Consider the following 20,305-nt stretch of genomic DNA (forward strand, 5'->3'; position numbering starts at 1 on the left):
ACCTACTTATGTCAAACTCCTATCTATTAAAATAATTTTGGAATTCGCCATCATTAAAAGGTTTTTTTTTAAAGGTTTAGTTAAGTATCAAAATATCTATAATAATTAGTACCTACAATAAGTACCTACCACGATGAGGAGAAACCAGTATGTCAAACAAATCAAGGCTCATTTACACCATCTCATTAAGCTGAAGCATTAAAACGAGATGATAGAACAATAGACTAAATTGACATAATAATAATTATTTATCCATAAGTCCTTATCTCATTTTTTTAACTGTTTTATAGTATACAAATGTACCTAATGATGTTATTAATAAAAGAGGAATGTGTAGGTAATAATAAATTATAAAAGTAAGTGTCAAAATGTTATCAGACAAAACAATTAATACAAACTACAATAATTAGTGGTAATGAAGGCGGAACAAGAAAGTTCAAAAGTATGTAAATCATTCAACAGACGTGAACCTTGAGCATTGATTTCAGTTTAACGATAATGACCTTCGTACGGTGCAGATACGACAAATTAGTGTTATCCAAAAATACACTTCGTGAACGTTCGCGCTCCGTACCGACTGTGCAGCTCTGTAGTCTGTGGCTAACCGGGGAATAAAAACTGTACCGACGAGACATCGTTATAATGACTTTCCAGGTGTTAAGAACTTGAGGTCCCCAAATTACTTACCATATTACTTACCGATATACTATTATGTTTCTTAAATAGGTAAGTATATTTACCTAACAAACAGATTTAAAAATTACTTATTTTTATAGTATTTTATTTTTTAGCAGTAGATTTGGGGTATTGTACTATTTTTAATATTTATTATAGACAGATGATATGCTATCGTCGGTTTTCCGATGTTCAACATGCATTGTAATGCAAATGACATTACTGGAGGTACACGGTTTATACAAGTCTTTCTCGGCCAATCAACGGTCCTCCTATTCCATAAAAATATTGCTATAATGTAGATTCTTGTACAAGGTTACGGTTACTTGTTAAATTGATTTTCAAACCTAAATTATAATAAAATAATAATAATAATTATAAAATGATGGTTAATTTTGAATGTCTTTCGACAACCGATACTACTTACCAACAGGTTAACCATATGCTAGTTTGTCCATCTCTTCCTTATAAATATAAAAAAGATTAATCTTGCATAGGTAAGAAGTTAAGTGTGTAAGTCAAAATATTTATAAAAACAATTTTCAAATAAATTGATTTATTATTATTATTTTCTATTTTAAAATATTTAGAACTATATTTAATATTAAGGTTGACGACAGCTGCACTCATAAAACATGCAAAGCAATGATTTGAAAGAATTTTAAATTTGAATAAAACAACTTTCAATATTCAGTACTGTATTTGATCGCTTGTAGGAAGTTCTAAATCTTACAAATTTCCGATTTTTTAAAAACATACAATCTTTAATAAATATTTTTTAGTTTAAGTATTATAATGGCATACCATTCAGTCATAAATTGTGCTGCTCTAAGTAATTTTAGTGTCAATACTTCATTTAAAACTGTCACATAATTTAATGTTTTGTTTATAAACGAACCGCGAAAGAAATTACCCGAGTAAAAATGTCTTTTTTAACAGAATATTTCGATGAATATCGTACACATCCTATTAGGAAAACGCAAATGTAAGTATGAACCTAGTCTTAGAACACACGCATTAGGCACTACGGCAAATTTACTACTAAGTCCAAGTATTTTTTCTATATCAGCAAATGAGCTAGTAATTCACCTGAAAAGAGGTGACCACCACCAGTTTACCGGTGGTACCAACCACAACGGCGCCTATTTCTGCCGTGAATCAGTAATGTTTAAACATTATTGTGTTTCGATCTGAAGGAAATAGCTAGTGAAACTACTGGGCAAATGAGACTTGATCCGATCCCAACCGCGACATCGCAAATAACCCCTTTTCTCCAACGATATAGAATGCATCATTAACCGCCGCCTCTTGGTATACCAAGAGCTGTGGGTTTTCCAGGTATATTCCTGAAAAATCTGGTCAGGTGATTCATGATTTCCAGTAGGGTTTCCGTCAAGATAGCTCAGCAGATGATTTTCTTGTATATCTTCTCTTAGGGCGTGTAACGAAGCATTTGTCCTAGATTTTTAATGACACAATCATATTTTTATCCGCAAGCACTTCTTCACATTCTCCATCTGTAATCTAAATCATTTTCAGGTGCCGCCCCGAAAATCGATGGGCTAAATTGGATGGAAAATGGTTAGACCCACGAGTAGGGACCGAAGATGTAAGTTATTTGAATATTTAATTGAAACGAGCAATTCTTATAAATATTATTGTAACGTGTCAAGACTACAGGTTCAGGAAAACTCCGAAAAAAGCAGAATTCCGCAAGAACCTTATCTATTAAATGTCGGAGCCACTTAATGTCCTATCTAGGTACAAATTACTTGTTACACACAACTACTGATCACAAATAACACACTAGGAGTTGTATCTCTTGTTATAATTTCACTGAACGTTCAGTCAATGAATGAATCAATTGCGCCTTTATATATGGGATATATATATATATATAAGGATTTTTCTCGAATGATATTAAGCAGTGTCGTAACCAAGAAAGAATAAAATTGTAATCCCGTTGTTTATGTAATGTCAGTCTTAAGGTCGAGATTTAATTACGTGTAGTATGCTAACAGTAAGGTATCCATCGAATTCTATGCATTCACTCACGCGAAAATTGTATGGAACCTTGGTTAAATTTTTATATTAATATTTTAATTTGGATGAAATTTACTGCATGGGTGTTTTGAGGCGAAAAAACAATCTGGTCTGGGAAAGCTTGGAAAAACATGGGTTTTTTATATGGGTTTTTCCAAACTTTTCCCCCGAGCCAATTCAGGAGCTTGTGTTTCACAAAACGTGGTTGTGCTCAGATTTTTGGCGATCCAGCGTACATATACTACAATAATACTAAGAGTTTTTTGTGTCTAAAAAAACGTATTCTATAAAAAAGACTGATTCGCAAATAGCCGTAAAATAAAGTTGTTTCATCATCTCTTCAACTGGTATAAAATACTGCAGTTAATCTATCTCTACAAAACCAAACTATCAGTTAGTTTTTAAACTACTGCATGTTTCTTGTTCTGTTGACATTTATGGACGTTGCGGCATTCGAACTCGGTTCTCTCGGGATCTCTGAGCCAACTGTCTGATTGAGGCACGATCCATTAATTTTGGTTTGATTGTTGAACTCTCGTGCTGTATTTCCATCTAGGATCTACTTTACAGTCGGTAGCCTGCTATACTATGTAAAACTTAGGATTTGTAATCCGTTGGCAAGAAGCCTGCCAAGAATTGCGACGAAAAGTTTAACTTAACGAGCTTCGAAGAACGCTAAGTTTGCCCGTAATAGTCCGTGGCAGTTCGGGTAGTGAACTTGTTGAGGAGATACGACAAAGGAAGAATTAGCAGTGAAATCATAATCTTTTATGTACATAATCTATTGATTGTCACAGAAAGCGTGGACGGATGAGGAGATTGAGCAGTTTATCAAGAAGACCATGAGATGTATTCGCAGCCAGTCCACTTACTACAACGACTATTGTGCTCACTTGTCACAAGGTACACTTCTGCTTTTTGTAATTACCTATATTATACTAAAATTATAAATTATTTAAACTAGGTGCTTGCCTATAACAGATTATCAGGATTCAAGCGTGTTGTTATGGTACTATGCGACGATATTTACACAAACTTTTGGAAATAGCTTTGTTATTTAGTGTCTACAGGTACCTTCAAAAAAGACTCATGGGATTCTTCTGAGAGTACAAGAGAGTATGGACAGCATTGATCACATTACTCCAATTGATACATATGTTCGTATTCAAATAAAAATACTCAAAGAAAATATATTTGATGTACGCATATCGCATGATAAAATTGACTTGAATATTGCAAACAGAATTCAAGACACGTCCATTCAAGCCGCGCGTGAAGCGTCCAGTCTGCGACAAGGATGTAAAGATAGCTGAGGAGGTGCCTCTCCTTCCGACTGAGAAATTGGATATAAAGAGTTCTGAGCTAATGAAGATGGCCAGAGAGTTGTACGAGAGAGATATGAATAAGCCCACGCTGGAACCGCTAAAGACACACTTTAGAAGTTAGTTTTTATTTATTTTTTTGGCCAAGGCATTTTCGTAGTAATCCGGCAATTATTATTGAACTTGAACTTGTTTCTAAAATTGTAATCAGAACCAATACTTATTGGTTGTAATATTCACATTGTGTCAAAGATAAGCCAAGCCTGACAAACTCGTAAGTGTAGTGGTGCCTTTTAATGTTAATCGAAACATCAAAGACTTCGGCAAGAATCTCGAGCGGTGAGCCAAAATTCAGCGAAGAAAGCCTTGTATAATCAGGCCTCATTTGCATGATAGCTTGATCAGCATCTGTTTAAAGGGCTGAAATTAAACAATTAACATCTGTAATTGGACGTAATTCCAGAAAAACGTTCCAAACCACTATGCTGTCGAAATTGAGTTAAGAACACAAAACTGGTCACGTATTTCATATTATCGGACTGACAAAAAATGGCAGCCCTACTGTCACTCTTTAAATGTCATCGTGACTAAATAGCCCAACAAACACACGCTTTCAAACAAATGTGTTCAATATTCAGCATTGGGTGGTTAGGCGTTGGCTTTCAATGTGGCTTTTGGAATATGGCATTGTTGTGGGTTTTAACGCCACTTTTAGTCTCGCATGAATCTTCAGAGCACAATTGTATTGCGAAATAAAGTATTCTCACGGATTCAATTTTATAAAAAAATAAATGAAATATATGATTTTCAGGCTGGGTTGCACTAACCAAACATGTTAAAGTACCGGCTAAGCAAAAAATGTGTTGCACCATTTGATAATTCTTAGATGACGTCATAACTTAAGCTGTTAACCGTAACCGTCCAGTCATCGCCGGTTAAAGCTACTGTTAATGTTAAATAGCTCAATAGCAACCTGTCAAAAGTTTCAAATAAATATTTGATATTGTGCAACACATTCCGCAGTCTGTGTTAACGTTAAATTTGACTTAAATCTTAACTATAACAGCTAATATGATGCAATCCAACCTTGCATTATAATGAAGCTGTAATGTGGTTAGTTTTTTCTTGTCTTGTCTTTCCTTTCACTAGTCCCTTGATGCCCTATTTTTGACGGCATTGCTGAAGATTCTTCCTTAAAGGCCGGCAACGCTCTTGTGATTCCTCTGGTGTTGCTAGAGAGTGTGGGCGGCGGTGATCACGTAACACCAGGTGACCCGTACGCTTTTTGTCCTCCTATTCCATAAAAAAAAAAACAAAAAGATTCTTCCTGAAGCACATACCTCACTCATTCTAATATAATGGTTACCTTTTAACAATGTACGTAATTTTGTTTTGCATTCGCACCGAGACGATGACATGGTGAGTTAAATAATGATTGTTATAGAACTGCTACTGTTACTGCGGACACAGTAATGATAAACACAGACACACAATACACATTATACAAATACCTGAAGGCCAGATACATCTAACTACTCGGTAACAGGCTAACAGCTAAGAAAAACATCAGGACATCTACCATCGAAATACAAATATTATACAAATTAAATTTGTTACCAAAAGTTTTGAACGATGCGGGACTCGAACCGCGCCTCTCGGGTTCCGTCCGATGGCTTTTACAAACTGAGCCAACTGTTCGAAGGCCGCATCGAACATAAGCCTTTAAGGGCTATCAGCACAGAGGAGGTTTTTACTAAAAACCTCCTAGGTGTAAAAACCCCTACCGTGTTTACACCCGAGCCCAACATTCTTCAATACGTAAATGTATTTTCGTCCTCTCGAAAACAAAAATCGATCATAAATGTTGGTATGCCTTGTTCAATTCTCAGAGCAATTTAATTTGTATTATAATACCCAGAATTGAGGGAAATCACTTTAAAATAACTAATTGGATGTCAAATATTATTATGATATTATAACCCGTTATTTAACCAATTAAATACGTAACTAAATAACTAAAACATATTCAGAACTTAATATCTAACTTTTTTTTAATGGAAAAGGAGGACAAACGAGCGTACGGGTTACCTGGTGTTAAGTGATCACCGCCGCTTATATTCTCTAACTTATAATTAAGGCTGGGGTCCGAGCCAACGACCTTGAGGAATCGAGCGGAGCTAGGTTGCCTCTCTCGTACAAGATCGCCAGTGTTTTAATTCGGATTTAGAAGCATTATTAATTTATTACAAACATAATACAAATTTCTTTACAAAACTATGTTATGTTGAATAGTGTTGGTGTACAATTAATAATTTTCGTACAGTTTTTATCTAGATTGAATGATTAGCATGGCTCCAACTGTAAAAGTTAGGGAGTATTTTGGTGATATTATTTGCGCACAGTATATAAAAATAGAAATTTAAATGAAGAAATGAATTTTCTTCTCCCATTCTGTAGATAATTATTTTTTTTATGTAAAAATAGAAGCTTTATATAAACTGTCAAGAAATGGTTCAACAATGCGCTATTTTGGCGATTTCTTGGGATGAGATAAATTTGTTTAAGAATCTTGTCCATGCAGTATTGGCATTATAAAAGCTTAAATAGAGCAGAAGTGCAGAAAAATTAAAAAGTATTACATCAATAATTCAACAATTTGTTATGTCAAACAAAAGTGACATAAAGATATACCAGTAGGAGGCTCCTTTGCACAGGACGCCGGCTAGATTATGGGTACCACAACGGCGCCTATTTGTGCCGATAAGCAGTAATGTGTAAACATTACTGCGTTTCGGTCTGAAGGGCGCCGCAGCTAGTGAAATTACTGGGCAAATGAGACTTAACATCTTATGTCTCAAGGTGACGAGCGCAGTTGTAATGCCCCTCAGAATTTTTGGGTCTTTAAATAATCCTGATCGGCACTGCATTGTAATGGGCCAGTATCAATTACCATCAGCTGAACGTCCTGCTCGTGTCATTCCTTATTTTCATTAAAAAAAACATATAAGCTCGGCTACATATTGTCAAGTAAGATGCAGGCATTGTGCTGCTTTAAACCGTCTAATAAATGGTAAATAAATGGTAGTTTACAGAATCCAGTATTAAACTATTGAAGATATATCTTTATTCTCCATTTAAAATAAAATAAAAAATCCGCAACGAATGATCACAGTCCCGCTCCTCATTTTAGTCAAATCCAATAAGCAGTTAGTTAGTTAGTTTTGCCCAAGTCCTTGTTTTGTCCGAGCGCAATATTTGTAAAGCTCTCCTTCAGGATCTCCTAAAGATTCCGGATAAAATATACATGTGCTATTTTCCATTAAGGTGTGTGCATATTTTCATGATGAACGATTAAGTTGTTAATGAGTGATTGTTTAACAACTACCTAACACATAATCTAGCAAACAGCACTAATATTCACATTTATAACATAATTTTTTGCAATACACATCTTGATGTAAAAAAGGAATTTATTTTCTCAAAAAAGATTACTTTTTAAGATTACCTCTTAAGAATTCATTTTGATGTCATTTCTTATATGTATAGTTCTCACCATTTCCTGATTTAAATTCAAATTCAAATATTTTTGTTTAAAATAGGATGTGACATCACTTATTGAAAGTCAAAAACTACCACCCATTCCAAAATGAATGCCTCAGACCTGAGAAGAATGGGCGCAACAAAATCAGCGGGATTCTTTTTTTCATCGAATAAATATGTTTACAAAGTAATATTGTACAATTAAACTTATAATTTAATAACCTTAGGGCGGTCACTCCATTCCCAATCTGTGGTATGATTGAGAAAGTCAATTATGTTATAGTAACCTTTACCACACAAACGTTTTTAACAATTCTTTTGAATAACGTTTTACTTTTGTTTTGAACACTTTCTGGGATCTTCGCGTATATGCTTTTACAACACACCCACAAAAGACTTACTAACTCGACTTAGCCGAGTAGTAGGCATTATAAGTTTATGTCTGATTCTGGCGTTAAAGTTAAGGTTATGACAGTTTCTAGAATTTTCACTTAAGTGCCTATGAACATACATTTAGGAATGATCACTTATCACCAAAGTAATTCTAAAGGTGCTGTCGCATTGACAGCATTTGCTTGTAATGTAACGTTGCAGATTTGTGTATTACTCAACAATAACCAATATACAAGTATTATTACATCATTTACTCAGGAAAACTGACTATTTTCATTGCGCAAGCTTTAATGATACAGCCTTAGATAATTTATACGTCTAGAAAGAGCCTATTGCTGATAGACAACATATGATAACAGGTCAGGTTTATTACTTTGGTGTGCGTGACAAGCTACGTTTTACACGCGCAATTTGTATGTCACCTTGTGTAAGTGTGCGTGCATTGCTCAAAATAGAGGTTAATTGTCAACTTTAATTTATTTCGAAGTATTCTCAGTTGTCACAGTCTATCTAGAGGTATAAATGATCAAATTATACAACCTGTAGTGCGCACAGCTTGTAGTTGACTATGTTACGGTGCTTTAAGTCGTATCTTAAATGATAATCGTCAGTCTAAGAGGCAGTATTGTAAGAACGCTTTTGCACTGTGTCCAATCCGAATCCGATCTGTGAAAAACGGTCTGGATTCGTAGAACTATTTCTAACGGTCGGCAGAAAGAAATCGAATGATGGAAGCCGGATCTAGTGCGTAAACTACCATAGTTCTACGACTACTTCGGACCGTGTTTTCACGGATACGGATCGGAAGTAGTGCGAAAGCGCGACAAGCACAAGCGAATGTTTCCAGTGGGTTAGAACCTTTATGTTCATCTAGCGATGGCCATGACATTAAAATTTCTGTTTTCAGTTCTTGGATATGTTCGCCCGTGCTATTACAAGACGGGTTTGAGTGAGTACCAGAATAGCACAGCACGCCTGGCGTACGAAATGATACGCGACGATCGCATTCCTCGCTTCCACGCGCACAACGGCTGTAGACCACGCTGGGGCCTGCCGCCCGAGGGTACCAGGCAACCAGAACTCGACGGAGCTCCCTACGATGGAGAGAGGCTGTACTAAGTCTGTTCTTGTTCTTGAGCTCTGGTTGAGTCTGGTCGAGTTGGTCACAGATCTAAGTTGTAGAAAACAAGATAATATATAAAAGGGTTGGTTTCGATTAAAATAAAACGAAGGATTGTTCGTACATTATTTGAAAATTATGTCAATATCAGTTTTATGGCGCCATATAACTTTGTTTATGACATGTGGGTAGGTGCATAAAATCTTTTTTTGGTGATTAAATTAAATATAAATTCCAATTCTTTATGTTCATATAAGAGTGTAAAACATTAACAAAAAATTACTGTTATTTTTTTCTTTATTATAATTTAAAGAATTGTATTTGAATCGCAATTTTTGAAAATTGATTATAATTGTACATGTTTATGATAATAAAGTTATAATAACCCAAGTTTCCATTAAAAATCTTATATTTTTGTCATAAAATAAGGTAATATTTTCCATATTTTGTATAAGGAACTCGATAATTTTAAATTTAAATCATGGATACAATCTATTCGAAAGTTGGCGGTTGGAGGCAGGAACACAGTAAATGGAGACGTCCATACGGAATATCAAAAGGAGCATCAAAGGAAATAAATGCAGTGGAGACGCGGTCTTTGATTTATGGTTTCTGAACGAATATTTGTTCGAGTAAAATTGAGTGTACTTTTGCGTAAAAGTGTAATTTTAGGATTGAACCCACCCACATTAATAAAGATCAATTGGATCAATCCGATATACTGCAAAGTGTTATGTTTCCAGAAGAACCAGAGGTATATCAACTCTCACTGATATGAAAGATCATCGCCTTTCTATGTTTAAGGAATAGAAGCTGAAATGAAACGTACCTGGGTCACCGCTGCTATGTCCTGCAATGGAGACGTATCGCAAGAGCGTTGTCGGCGTTTTAGCCGCTGCAAATGTTCAAATGAATTATGAATAATACGCGCATATAGCGCCAATAATATCTACAGTAATAGTTGAAAGTCAATGACGTTATTTTTTTGATTTCGTCCAATATTAGGACAGGCAAAGGGTTCAGGCCTATACAGCCATGTGTTGGGCATTTTTATTGCTTTTTTTTTCTTATAATTTCTTCGCAATATTATGTCAAGTCCGATCATATTTTTTAAAGACCGTAGCTGTCAATGACGTTTGAGTAGAACGTTCAGCTGACGGTAATTGTTATACCCTACCCATTACAATGCAGTGCCGCTCAGGATTCTTGCAAACCCCAAAAATTCTGAGCGGCACTACAATTACGCTTGTCACCTTGAGACATCATATATTAAGTCTCATTTGCCCAGTAATTTCACTAGCTATGGCACCTTTCAGACCGAAACACAATAATGTTTACTCATAACTGCTTCACGGCAGAAATAGGCGCCGTTGTGGTACCGATAATCTAGCCGGCATCCTGTGCAAAGGAGCCTTCCACTGGTAGAATACGTATGTTGCATTTATAACCCTATTCGGACGTTGACAATGGACACACGACTAAGGAGATTTTGCTTACTGCATTGTCTTTTCCCGTTCCGCTATAAGACTGCGAATGGTATGTCCTTATTTGTGTATAGAACATCATTAATAAGCGTGTTTATTTATTAATATATTACGTAATTACACCCACATTACACACCCACTACTCTGAAAACCTTATTATATTTTTAAACCTAATAAAAAATAATTACTCGCACTCTTGACAGGATTATACCTAAACTAAGCTCCTCTTACGTTTTTTAAAGAAACTAATTGTTATTTTATCCACCAAATTCGCTATTTTGTGACGTAAATGGTACTCTGGACGCTATTTCGACAGAGGTTTGACAGCTGAAAAGTTGATTCATCATGAAATCATTGTCTGTTGTGTCAAGAAATGCTAAGAGTTTTATGAATGTTTGTTATTATTTCGTAATTATAAATCAAATCAAATAAAAAAAAACAGTTATGAATGTTAAATAAAAATATTTTTTCTTATTGAATCTACTGCTTCTTCGTAAAGGGTTGAGCGAATGAGAAGAAGCAGCAAGAAACTTATTGCCACTCTTTTAAATCAAGATTTACATTTTCATCGTTTTACAAATAATTTCAATTACAATAATATAATATGTAAAGTGATGCATACACACATACAAACATACTCAAACAGTAAGTCATACATTCACAAATTCGCACTTTTCACCTTTTTAACGTTTCATCTTCAAATGTTTGTAAACCCTAGAACACTCTTCGGTATGGACAATAATATATCAGAAACGTACCGACGCGTGACGCTGACAACAGTTTAAATTACCGAATTGGCTCTTCACCAAGCGTTTCCTGTGATCTTGTTTACAATTTATTCGCAAACTGAATTATTTCACGAGTTCCTACGACACATCTACCAATTAAAAAGTTATGGCATATTGGGTTACTGCTGACCTCATTATAAGAATAACAGGCCAAAGGAATAGCCAATATTACACAAACTCACTAGAGATAACGCGTCCGTATTCTCTTGTCAGACTCCGAAAATGTTGCCACTTTGCCAGCCTTACATAGGTTGTGTTGCTAACATTAATTGAATTTTATTTATTTATGTACTTTTACAATCTGGTCAAGATCGCCGGAATACGTTGGATGAGGGCAGCGCAGGACCGATCGTCGTGAAAATCTTTGGGGGAGGCCTTTGTCCAGTAGTGGACGTCTTTCGGCTGATGATGATGATGTATTTTAATTTTTTTATTTTAAACCAACAATAAAAAAATGTGAAATTTACAATTTCACAATTCTTGTGAACCATAAACTCATTCATGTTTTACCGTGTACAAGTGTCGTCAAAATAGTATTATGATAATATTTAAATATAAAGTGTTATATCAAAAGACAAAAAATAAATCATCTGAAACTACATGCTTATATTAGTTCCGTAAAAAAAGACAACATAAGCATAAGTATTTAGGTGTTAAGAAGACCTAAAAAGTAAGAACAACATTAACATTTAAAGCATATTTTACGAATACCCTCAATGTGCACAATAAAAGTATTTATTATATTGCATATCGCCGTCTCTTGTTATCATTTGTCGTAATGTGTCTGCGTCCTTGTTGACGATTTGATTGAATTTATACAAAATGTTGATGCAATTGCCACGTCAGGTAAACAATAGACAGTAAGTAGAGAGAGTATTGATAAATAAATAACGGGTCTAATACTTTTCGGTCGCGCTATAATATTACCTTCGCGAATGCCGTGTCTAGAGCGCGGTTTGCGAGTTGGCTATTATTATTGCGATGTACGAACTGCGAAGTACATGGTAGGGGTTATAATAAAGCGATTGCAGCGCATGCCGTGGCAGATATCTGAACTATTGGCGGACTGTCAATGGAACTTTATGATTTCTGAGAATTTGTATGTATTTTAGAATATGCCATGATTGTTGTTATGTTGTGAACTGCAAAAAGAGCGGCAAGAATAAGTCAGTGTAAGTTCTATACTCTTTGTACAGCGGCCTGAAAATAAGATCAAAGAATTAAATAAATAACTGCTGGTAACTTTTCTGTATAACCTTCTCAACTGTTGCTTGGTTTCTTATTAGAGATGAATTATTTTCTTTCAAATAAGATTAATATTATCAATGTCTGTCTCATTTTTTTTGTTGATATCTAAGGTTACGAAAGAGCTAGATTACTGTAAACAACTTAAACTGGAAACTTCCTCGGCGACGCTCCTGTGATTCTTCTGGTGTTGCACGACAATGTGGGCGGCGGTGATCACTTCACACCAGGTGACCCGTACGGTTTGTTTGTAGTTCTCTTCCAATCTCGCAAATAGAACCTTATTAAGAATAATATAGGAAAATATTATGATCGTCTTTGATCATTTATACGTCTAGATGGACTGACAGTTGTGAAAACGTCGAAAAAAATCGAGGTTGACTGTTAACCTCTGTTTTGCGCAATGCACAAATTTGTATGTTAATTGCGAGTGTAGGTAAGACGTAGCTTCTCACGCACACTAAAGTAATAAACTGGCCTGTTTACATCGGTTTTCTAACAGCAAGAGGCTCTATTTAGGCGTATAAATTGTCTACGCTTTTCGAAACGATTGGTTAAGATTTTAAGTAAAGTTAAAGTTAAAATAGTTCGTATGGAGACCTTTGTTTCTAGTTTTTGACAAAGAATCAATTTTGAGCTAGAATAATAATTGTGCTTATCACGACAGTTAGTACGACAGAAATATTGATTAAGAGCGCTTTCGCACTGCGTCCGATCCGAATCCGATCCGTATCCGTGGAAAACACGGTCCGAAGTAGTAGAATAATTTCTATGGTACTTTACGCACTAGATGCGGCTTCCGTCATACGATTTCTTTCCGTCAACCGTTAGAAATCGTTCTACGAGTACACCGGACCCTTTTCACCGGTACGGATCGGATTCGGATCGGACGTAGTGCGAAGGCGCTCTAACAGCTAATGTTATCGATTATCTTAATATGTCAGTTCTAACTCGCTTGTGTCTTCATAATTAAACAAAGATCTTTTATATGACGTGTTTGATTAACAATCATAATTGAGTCACAATACCAGGTCTACAGGACATCTTGCAAGTGGAATTACAACTTACATTGTGTTAGTCCAATAAATTAGTGATTTCGTTGAAATGTGATGTGCGACCGACATTAATGTGTATTTGAGAAACGAGGAAACAAAGTCTTTGTGTCTGTCTGTCTGGGTGGGTCTTGGCACCGAGCCAGACCATTGTCTTCCCTACACAATTTAAGGGAAAATATGTCACTATGTAAGGGCATCATCAGATTATACAAAGTTAAAGTTATGGAATTTGCTACTATTGCAAAAAGGTTAACATTTAAGAAATTTAGTAAGATAATTAATTTATAATCTTTAATAATATAATATAAAACGCGATAGTTAAATCAAACATAATTTCAATAAAAAAAAATAATAAAAGTATTTCATAGCAGAGCGTGGTTTCGATCCACGGACCTCTGGGTTATGGGCCCAGCACGCTTCCACTGCGCCACTCTGCTCTTGTATCACTGCATGAAATTACGAACTGGTTACTTTAGCTAAAAATTTTACGGAAAAGTCACCGATTTTTAACCGCCTTTAAAAAGGAGGAGGTTTCTCAATTCTATTGGTATATTTTATTGGCACAGACTTTAAATCTCCCAATAGGTAGTACTAAGGTAGTACGAACAAAAAATTGTATTTTATTAATATTGAATATATCAGGTTTGCATTAGAGGTGTAAGTATAAAATAAAATTTATATTAAGTAATTTTATCCTTTTTACTTTTTGAAATCGGTTTTTAATAATCTAGTGAAGGAAAATATTTCAAAATGGTTTAAAGTTTCTTTGCATTTTCTATGAAAACTCAAGACAAAGTTCATTCAGTAAATAACTGTATTGATATTTTTTCTAATAGTCTGTGCAGTTTTCGACGCCTAGTTTTAGACACTCTGCGCCTGCCTTAGCTTATCTTTATGTGCTTCATATTTATGTTTTTTGAAATATGTAGCAGTTTCGCTTTATTGTATGTTATACTTATAGTATGTAGGATATAATTTTAGTTTGTGTGTTTTAAATTTATGTTTATTTTATCTAAGTTAACAAGTTACATGCATTTTCCTAAGTCATGATAGTAACATAAAATTATTTATTGTTTTATATAACTCTTCATTTATTTAAGTTAAATATCACGTGTTACTATCATAAGTGTTTCCATTTAATTGACGTATATGTTAATAATGATTTACTTATACTAGCGTTATTTTGTAATTATTAATACATGTATGTTGTATGGGAACCAATAAATAAATAAAAAAATAAATTTCGTTGATGTGTCTTGTCATCTTGAGAGATGATACAATAAGCCATCGGCCTGAGAGAAGTGCTGATGTACCATCGTATGATTGGGCAAACGATTCAATAGATAGAGAGATGATCTTGGTGCACTTACACCTGGATCACCTCTTGACATCTGGAGATAATCAGACACATTAAGACGACCTGTATAGCCGAGTGGTTAGCGATCCTACCTACTAAGATAGAGGTCCCGGGTGCGATCCCGGTAGGTGCAAGCATTTATATGATGAATATGGATGTTTGTTTCCGAGTCATGGATGTTTAAATGTATTCATGTATGTTTATATGACTTTATGTATGTTTAAGTAAATATATTGTATTAAATATATCATTGTCTTGTAACCCATAACACAGGCTATATATGCTTAATTTGGGGCAAGATAATTTGTGTAAAAAGTGTGTCAATATTAAGATTAACCTCTAGTTTGTGATCATCCTTCTGATGTCAATAGTCCCAATTATATAGCACCTTCTGTGCTATATCCCAGCGGATACACCATAGGGAGTGTCGCTTGTGCTTCTCTCTCCCCAAGATAAGGTCGCCTTCGATGAAGGCTTCGAGGGCACTTGCCCAAAGCCAACCTTATGTGGTGTTTTGTGGGTACGCACTTCGGTTTTTACGTGAGTCCCACATAACCAATGCATGAGCATTCACCACCTCCCTCCCGTCGTTATGCCGGAGGGTAGTCTTTTCCCTTCGTATGGCCGGAAAATAAAAGTCCACATATATAAAAAGCATTTACCATCAATAAAGACCCTTTCTTAAAATAAAGACCCCTTATTAAATCCGGTTTGGTGGAAATAACCTGACCGCTTCGGCTAATCTCCTCTCCGCTTTGGACCAAAGCCTTTGGTGGAAACCGGGCCTAAGAGTGCAAAGCGCGCGCGCCTTCTTGAGCAAGATGTTCAAAAGAATGCATGTCAACAACTGTCCACGTAGAAGAGTATTCGGAAAAGAAACATAAGTAAATGAATAGATGTTCTTTCTTCAATTTTCCTTAATATTTAAACATGACTGTATATTTCTCACAATCCTACGTTTTGGCAACACTGAGTTAGGTCAGCCGAGTGATATATATCCTTGTTCCTTGAAGCGCACACTGAAATCTGAATATATATTTCTGTGAATACTAGAAGCATTACTCTTATTGTGGCGTTGAGTTTAGGTTAATAATGGTATTTATAATCAGTTATTTGCTTAATATAAACAGGGTAATTATTCAAATGTAACGAATTCAAAACGGTATGTCAATTATCATTTTTAGAGACTAATAAAAAAGACACCAAAACAATTCCCAATATTTAAATGACTAAGATAGGTTGTACAGAGACAGGAAAAAATCAAAATTCTAAGTATATGGCTAAGAATTTATTATGTTACTCATTTGGTCCCTCCCATAGAGTACGATATAGATTCTACTTACCTAATTATAACTAGAAAAAAATTACTTGATTGTGGTTTTCGTAAGCCTTATTATATAGTATTAACTTAAAAAATCTGGCACGGTAAGAAATTGTGAAAGGTTTCTTTTTTTTTCAGCAGGACGTTCAGCTGATGGTAGTTGTAACGCCCATTACAATGCAGTGCCACTCAGGATTCTTGAAAAACCCAACAATTCTGAGGGGCACTACAACTGCGCCTTGAGACAAAAGATGTTATGTCTCATTTGCCCAGTAATTTCACTAGCTTCAGCGCCCTTCAGACCGAAATACAGTAGTGAAATAGGCGCCGTTGTGGTACCCATAATCTAGTAGGTATAATCGGCATCCTGTGCAAAGGAGCCTCCCACTGGTAAACTTGTGTCTTCTAGTAATAAGTTATAGAATAAATCTAAATGACAGAGGCATGCCTGAAGTAGATCTTGATATCACTAAATATTATAAAACAAAGTCCTCCGCCGCGTCTTTCTGTATGTCTGTTCGCGATAAACTGAAAAACAACTGCACCTATCTTCACACTTTAATTAATGGACAGCGTAGTTCCCGAGGAAGGTTGTAATACATAATTTGTTATGTTATTGTATACATTTTTGAATAAATTACCGAAATTTGTTGGAGATGTCAGAAAAAATAAGCCGAGAGCTTTGAACGAAAACGCTGTCTAAATAAACCCTTTGAGATATAACAAAATAATGTATGGTGGAATTGTGTATCTAATAAAGGTCTATAGATAAGTTCATAATGGCATATGTCTATCTCTTAAAGATAACATACTATATACATTTTAATATTTTCAAAAATGGCAATTATAAAGCGGTAATGTAAAAGCCGTTTGCACAAATACGATATTAATCCTTATCATTTTCTATTGGCAGAACAACGTCAGTCATATCAGCTAGTTATTTATAAAAAAATAAATATCCAGGAGGCTTTGTCCAGGAAGGATTTAGGGGAAGATATGGCGAAATTGAAGCTAGGATGAAAATAGAAATAAGGGATTGCTTGTAACTAATTCTAGTAGACTTCATAAGACACATAATAGCTTTAAGGGTAAATGTACACTTTTATAATAAAGTCCCAGTTACTGTTCAGGCATTATCTATAAATAAATTTAAATGTTTTATTAAAAAATGGCTCTGTTGTAAATCCTACTACTTCACAGCTGAATATCTAAGTAATACGACAGCCTATATTATGATTATTTTGTACCAATAGCAATGACAGAACTATATTATATATTTCATTGAAAATAGCGCAAAAAAAAAGAATGCTGGGAGAGTTTCTTGCGCCGCTTCTTCTCTCTCAGAGAGCCATTTGTTTCCGAAGCGGTAGTAGTATCGAGTATATTAGGAATGATATCAAAAATAATTCTAAAGGAATCAATTTTGAGAAAATAAATGCCTTTTATGCCTTTTAAAGGCGTTGATATGGGAAATTCAGTTAACATCGTTTCTTGAAAATTTAACGGGTTTTTTTCCGAAAACTAGATGACTTTTACTACATCGTTTCAAACTCTTACGTCTGTGTGTTGCATGTCGCGTGACGATCGGGCGGCGCCTATAGTTCGCAGCAGCTGACCGTGTAAGTGTATAGACTATTACTCATTTGTGCCGGTGCTCCACGCTATTTTGTTTGTTTTTATTATTACCCATTATCATTCCAATTTTCCAAGTATAAAATTAAGATTTATAAAGCGTTTTTTATATTCTTAATGGAATATTATTCCAAGTTGTTTTAGTGAAAAAAAGTTTCACTTTTACCGTGGTTTCATAAAACCACACAGTCCTTTTTTAGTTGAACGATCTATAGTTATGGATATCTCTTAGCCAGAATAAGAATAAAAATAGCACGACAATTTCTCGGAACGCGAATCCTGTCCGTTCTCAGAACAAGACGCGTCTTGCTTCTTGTGCGATCGCGGAAGTGTCATTCTTAATCACTTATGATGCGGATGATTTAGAGCCACTTACACTCGGAATTGTTTACACCTCACAACCTGTGATCTTATTGCTTTTCATCGCAAAAACATTCATACAAATTTATGGGGTTGATTTTTTTCGCGTGAAACGAATTGAGTTCATAATTTACGTAACACTTGTTGCCGGGAAGTGGTTGTTAAAATACACACATCAAAAACGTACACACATACCCCGGCATGAGGCAAAAAATTGTGCTCAATTTTGTACCCAGAGTACGTTAAATATGACGTATCGCTAGGTCGAGATATCTGCGTCTCCGTAAGGAAACACAAGGCCGGTTGCGCCGTCTCAAGGTGGTGGTGGACGGCGTTTAAATTGGAGTGAATTCCCCTGATATTGCAAAGGTCCACGTTGAGCGTGGAGCGGGGTGCCGTGGTGTTTCTGCCTCGTTTGTCCTCCGGTATTATGAAGTACAGGCGAACTGAGCTCCTTTTTGTGAATGGAAACATGAACGCTGAAAACTACGTTGTGGATATTCTCAGACCTTATGTCCATCCATTTGGACAAATCTTTGGCTCCGATTTTACGTTAATGCATGACAATGCGCGTTTACATAAAGCTCGGTGAACCAGTCAATACTTGGCAACGGAGAACGTCAGGGTATTCCCCGGCCTGCACAATCGTCAGACCTCAACCCCATCGAGCACGCATGGGGACATGCTCCAGAGACGTGTTTTGAAGGACTTGGACGGAGTGACAACAACCCAACAGCTGAAGGATTTGCTACAATTCCATTGGGAGCGAATACCCAAAGATGACATAAACAGTCTCATTAATTCAATGAATAATCGTTGCCGACATGTTCTGAATAGCAGAGGAGGCCATACTTTGTATTAAATTATCCTATTCTTTCACAATAAATTCATTTTCTTTAGAAATTTCATTTTGTTAAAAAAATGTTTAGTTGCTTATGTACGAGGGGCCCACTGAAATGATCGGAAAAAGAAAAACCACATGCACGGTATAGCTAAATTGTATTTTATTGTTTTTCGAAGTATTCTCCGTTCAACTTAATGCACTTTGACAAAATGGCTGATTTGTACGCTTCCACAGCTGTTTCGGGGTCTTCAAACCGTTGACCGCGTAATAAATCTTTCATTCTAGGGAATGTAAAGAAATCGTTTGGGCTCAGGTCAGGACTGTACGGAGGATGGCCCAACAGCTCAACGTTTTCCTGTTTCTAAAAATGAGAAGACACTATAAACGGCGTTTGACTTCCCTCCGTTGAAGCGTTGCAGAGTATTCCGGCACCAATCTACACGAGCCGCCTTTTGCTCTTCGGACAAATTGTGGTGAACCCAGCGGGAAACTAGCTTTCTTACACACAGCTCGTTATGTAATATCGACTGAATTGCACTCATTCCGATTCTGATAACAGCCTGAATCTGCTCGTTTGTCACATGACGGTCATCTAATATAATAGTTCGAACAGCTTCGATGTTTTTAGGCGTGACCGCTGTTCTTGGTCGACCTGCAGAAGAAAGAGTGGTGAGCGACACACGACGGCGTCTGAACTCGGCATACCAGCGGTATATTGTCGTTTGACTCGGTGCTTCACCATCATAAATCGAAACAAGTTCGCTGAGATATCTATCTTGAGATAAGCCGCGACGAAAATTGTGATAAATTATGGCACGGAAATGTTCACGCGTGAGCTCCATTTCTGTTAACGACTTGTCATCTTTAAACCAACATAGTTTTTGGTTTTTGATTTTTTTTTTAATTGTATGAATGTCATTAAGATTCTAAGAGGCCAGTATTCAAATTCTAAAAAAGGTTTTACTGTAACTCAATCAGAAATGTTCTATTCCCGATGATTTAAGTGTGCCCTTACGTCGTACCTTAGTTTCTGCAGTGAATTCTAATATTGTTATTTTCTGTTATGAAAAGAACTTATAAAGACAACAGCTGTTATTTTTACATCATAGGACCCTAAAAATATTAT

General features: G+C 35.7%; 1 protein-coding gene and 1 non-coding gene across 2 annotated transcripts; one reads left to right on the plus strand and one right to left on the minus strand.

Annotated features, from left to right (window-relative positions):
* The first annotated feature begins 1,413 nt into the window (after window positions 1-1,413).
* Window positions 1,414-9,410, plus strand: LOC126970885 (uncharacterized). The gene is made up of 5 exons (XM_050817036.1): window positions 1,414-1,660; window positions 2,215-2,284; window positions 3,516-3,621; window positions 3,962-4,159; window positions 8,881-9,410. Exons 1-5 carry the CDS (start codon window positions 1,599-1,601, stop codon window positions 9,090-9,092), a joined length of 648 nt encoding a protein of 215 aa, XP_050672993.1. The 5' UTR covers window positions 1,414-1,598; the 3' UTR covers window positions 9,093-9,410.
* Window positions 9,411-14,030: 4,620 nt separating this feature from the next.
* Trnam-cau (transfer RNA methionine (anticodon CAU)) lies at window positions 14,031-14,102 on the minus strand. The gene has a single exon. It is a non-coding gene; the product is annotated as a tRNA-Met (tRNA).
* Window positions 14,103-20,305: the final 6,203 nt, after the last annotated feature.

This window comes from Leptidea sinapis, chromosome 22 (assembly GCF_905404315.1).
Source record: "Leptidea sinapis chromosome 22, ilLepSina1.1, whole genome shotgun sequence".
In the NCBI taxonomy this organism is placed as follows: Eukaryota; Metazoa; Arthropoda; class Insecta; order Lepidoptera; family Pieridae; genus Leptidea; species Leptidea sinapis.

Coding starts and splice junctions, on each gene's coding strand:
- LOC126970885 (XM_050817036.1), top strand. CDS start 1,599: ATGTCTTTTTTAACAGAATATTTCGATGAATATCGTACACATCCTATT. Junction 3,622..3,961: donor TTGTGCTCACTTGTCACAAG/GTACACTTCTGC, acceptor TATTGCAAACAG/AATTCAAGACACGTCCATTC. Junction 4,160..8,880: donor GCTAAAGACACACTTTAGAA/GTTAGTTTTTAT, acceptor TTCTGTTTTCAG/TTCTTGGATATGTTCGCCCG.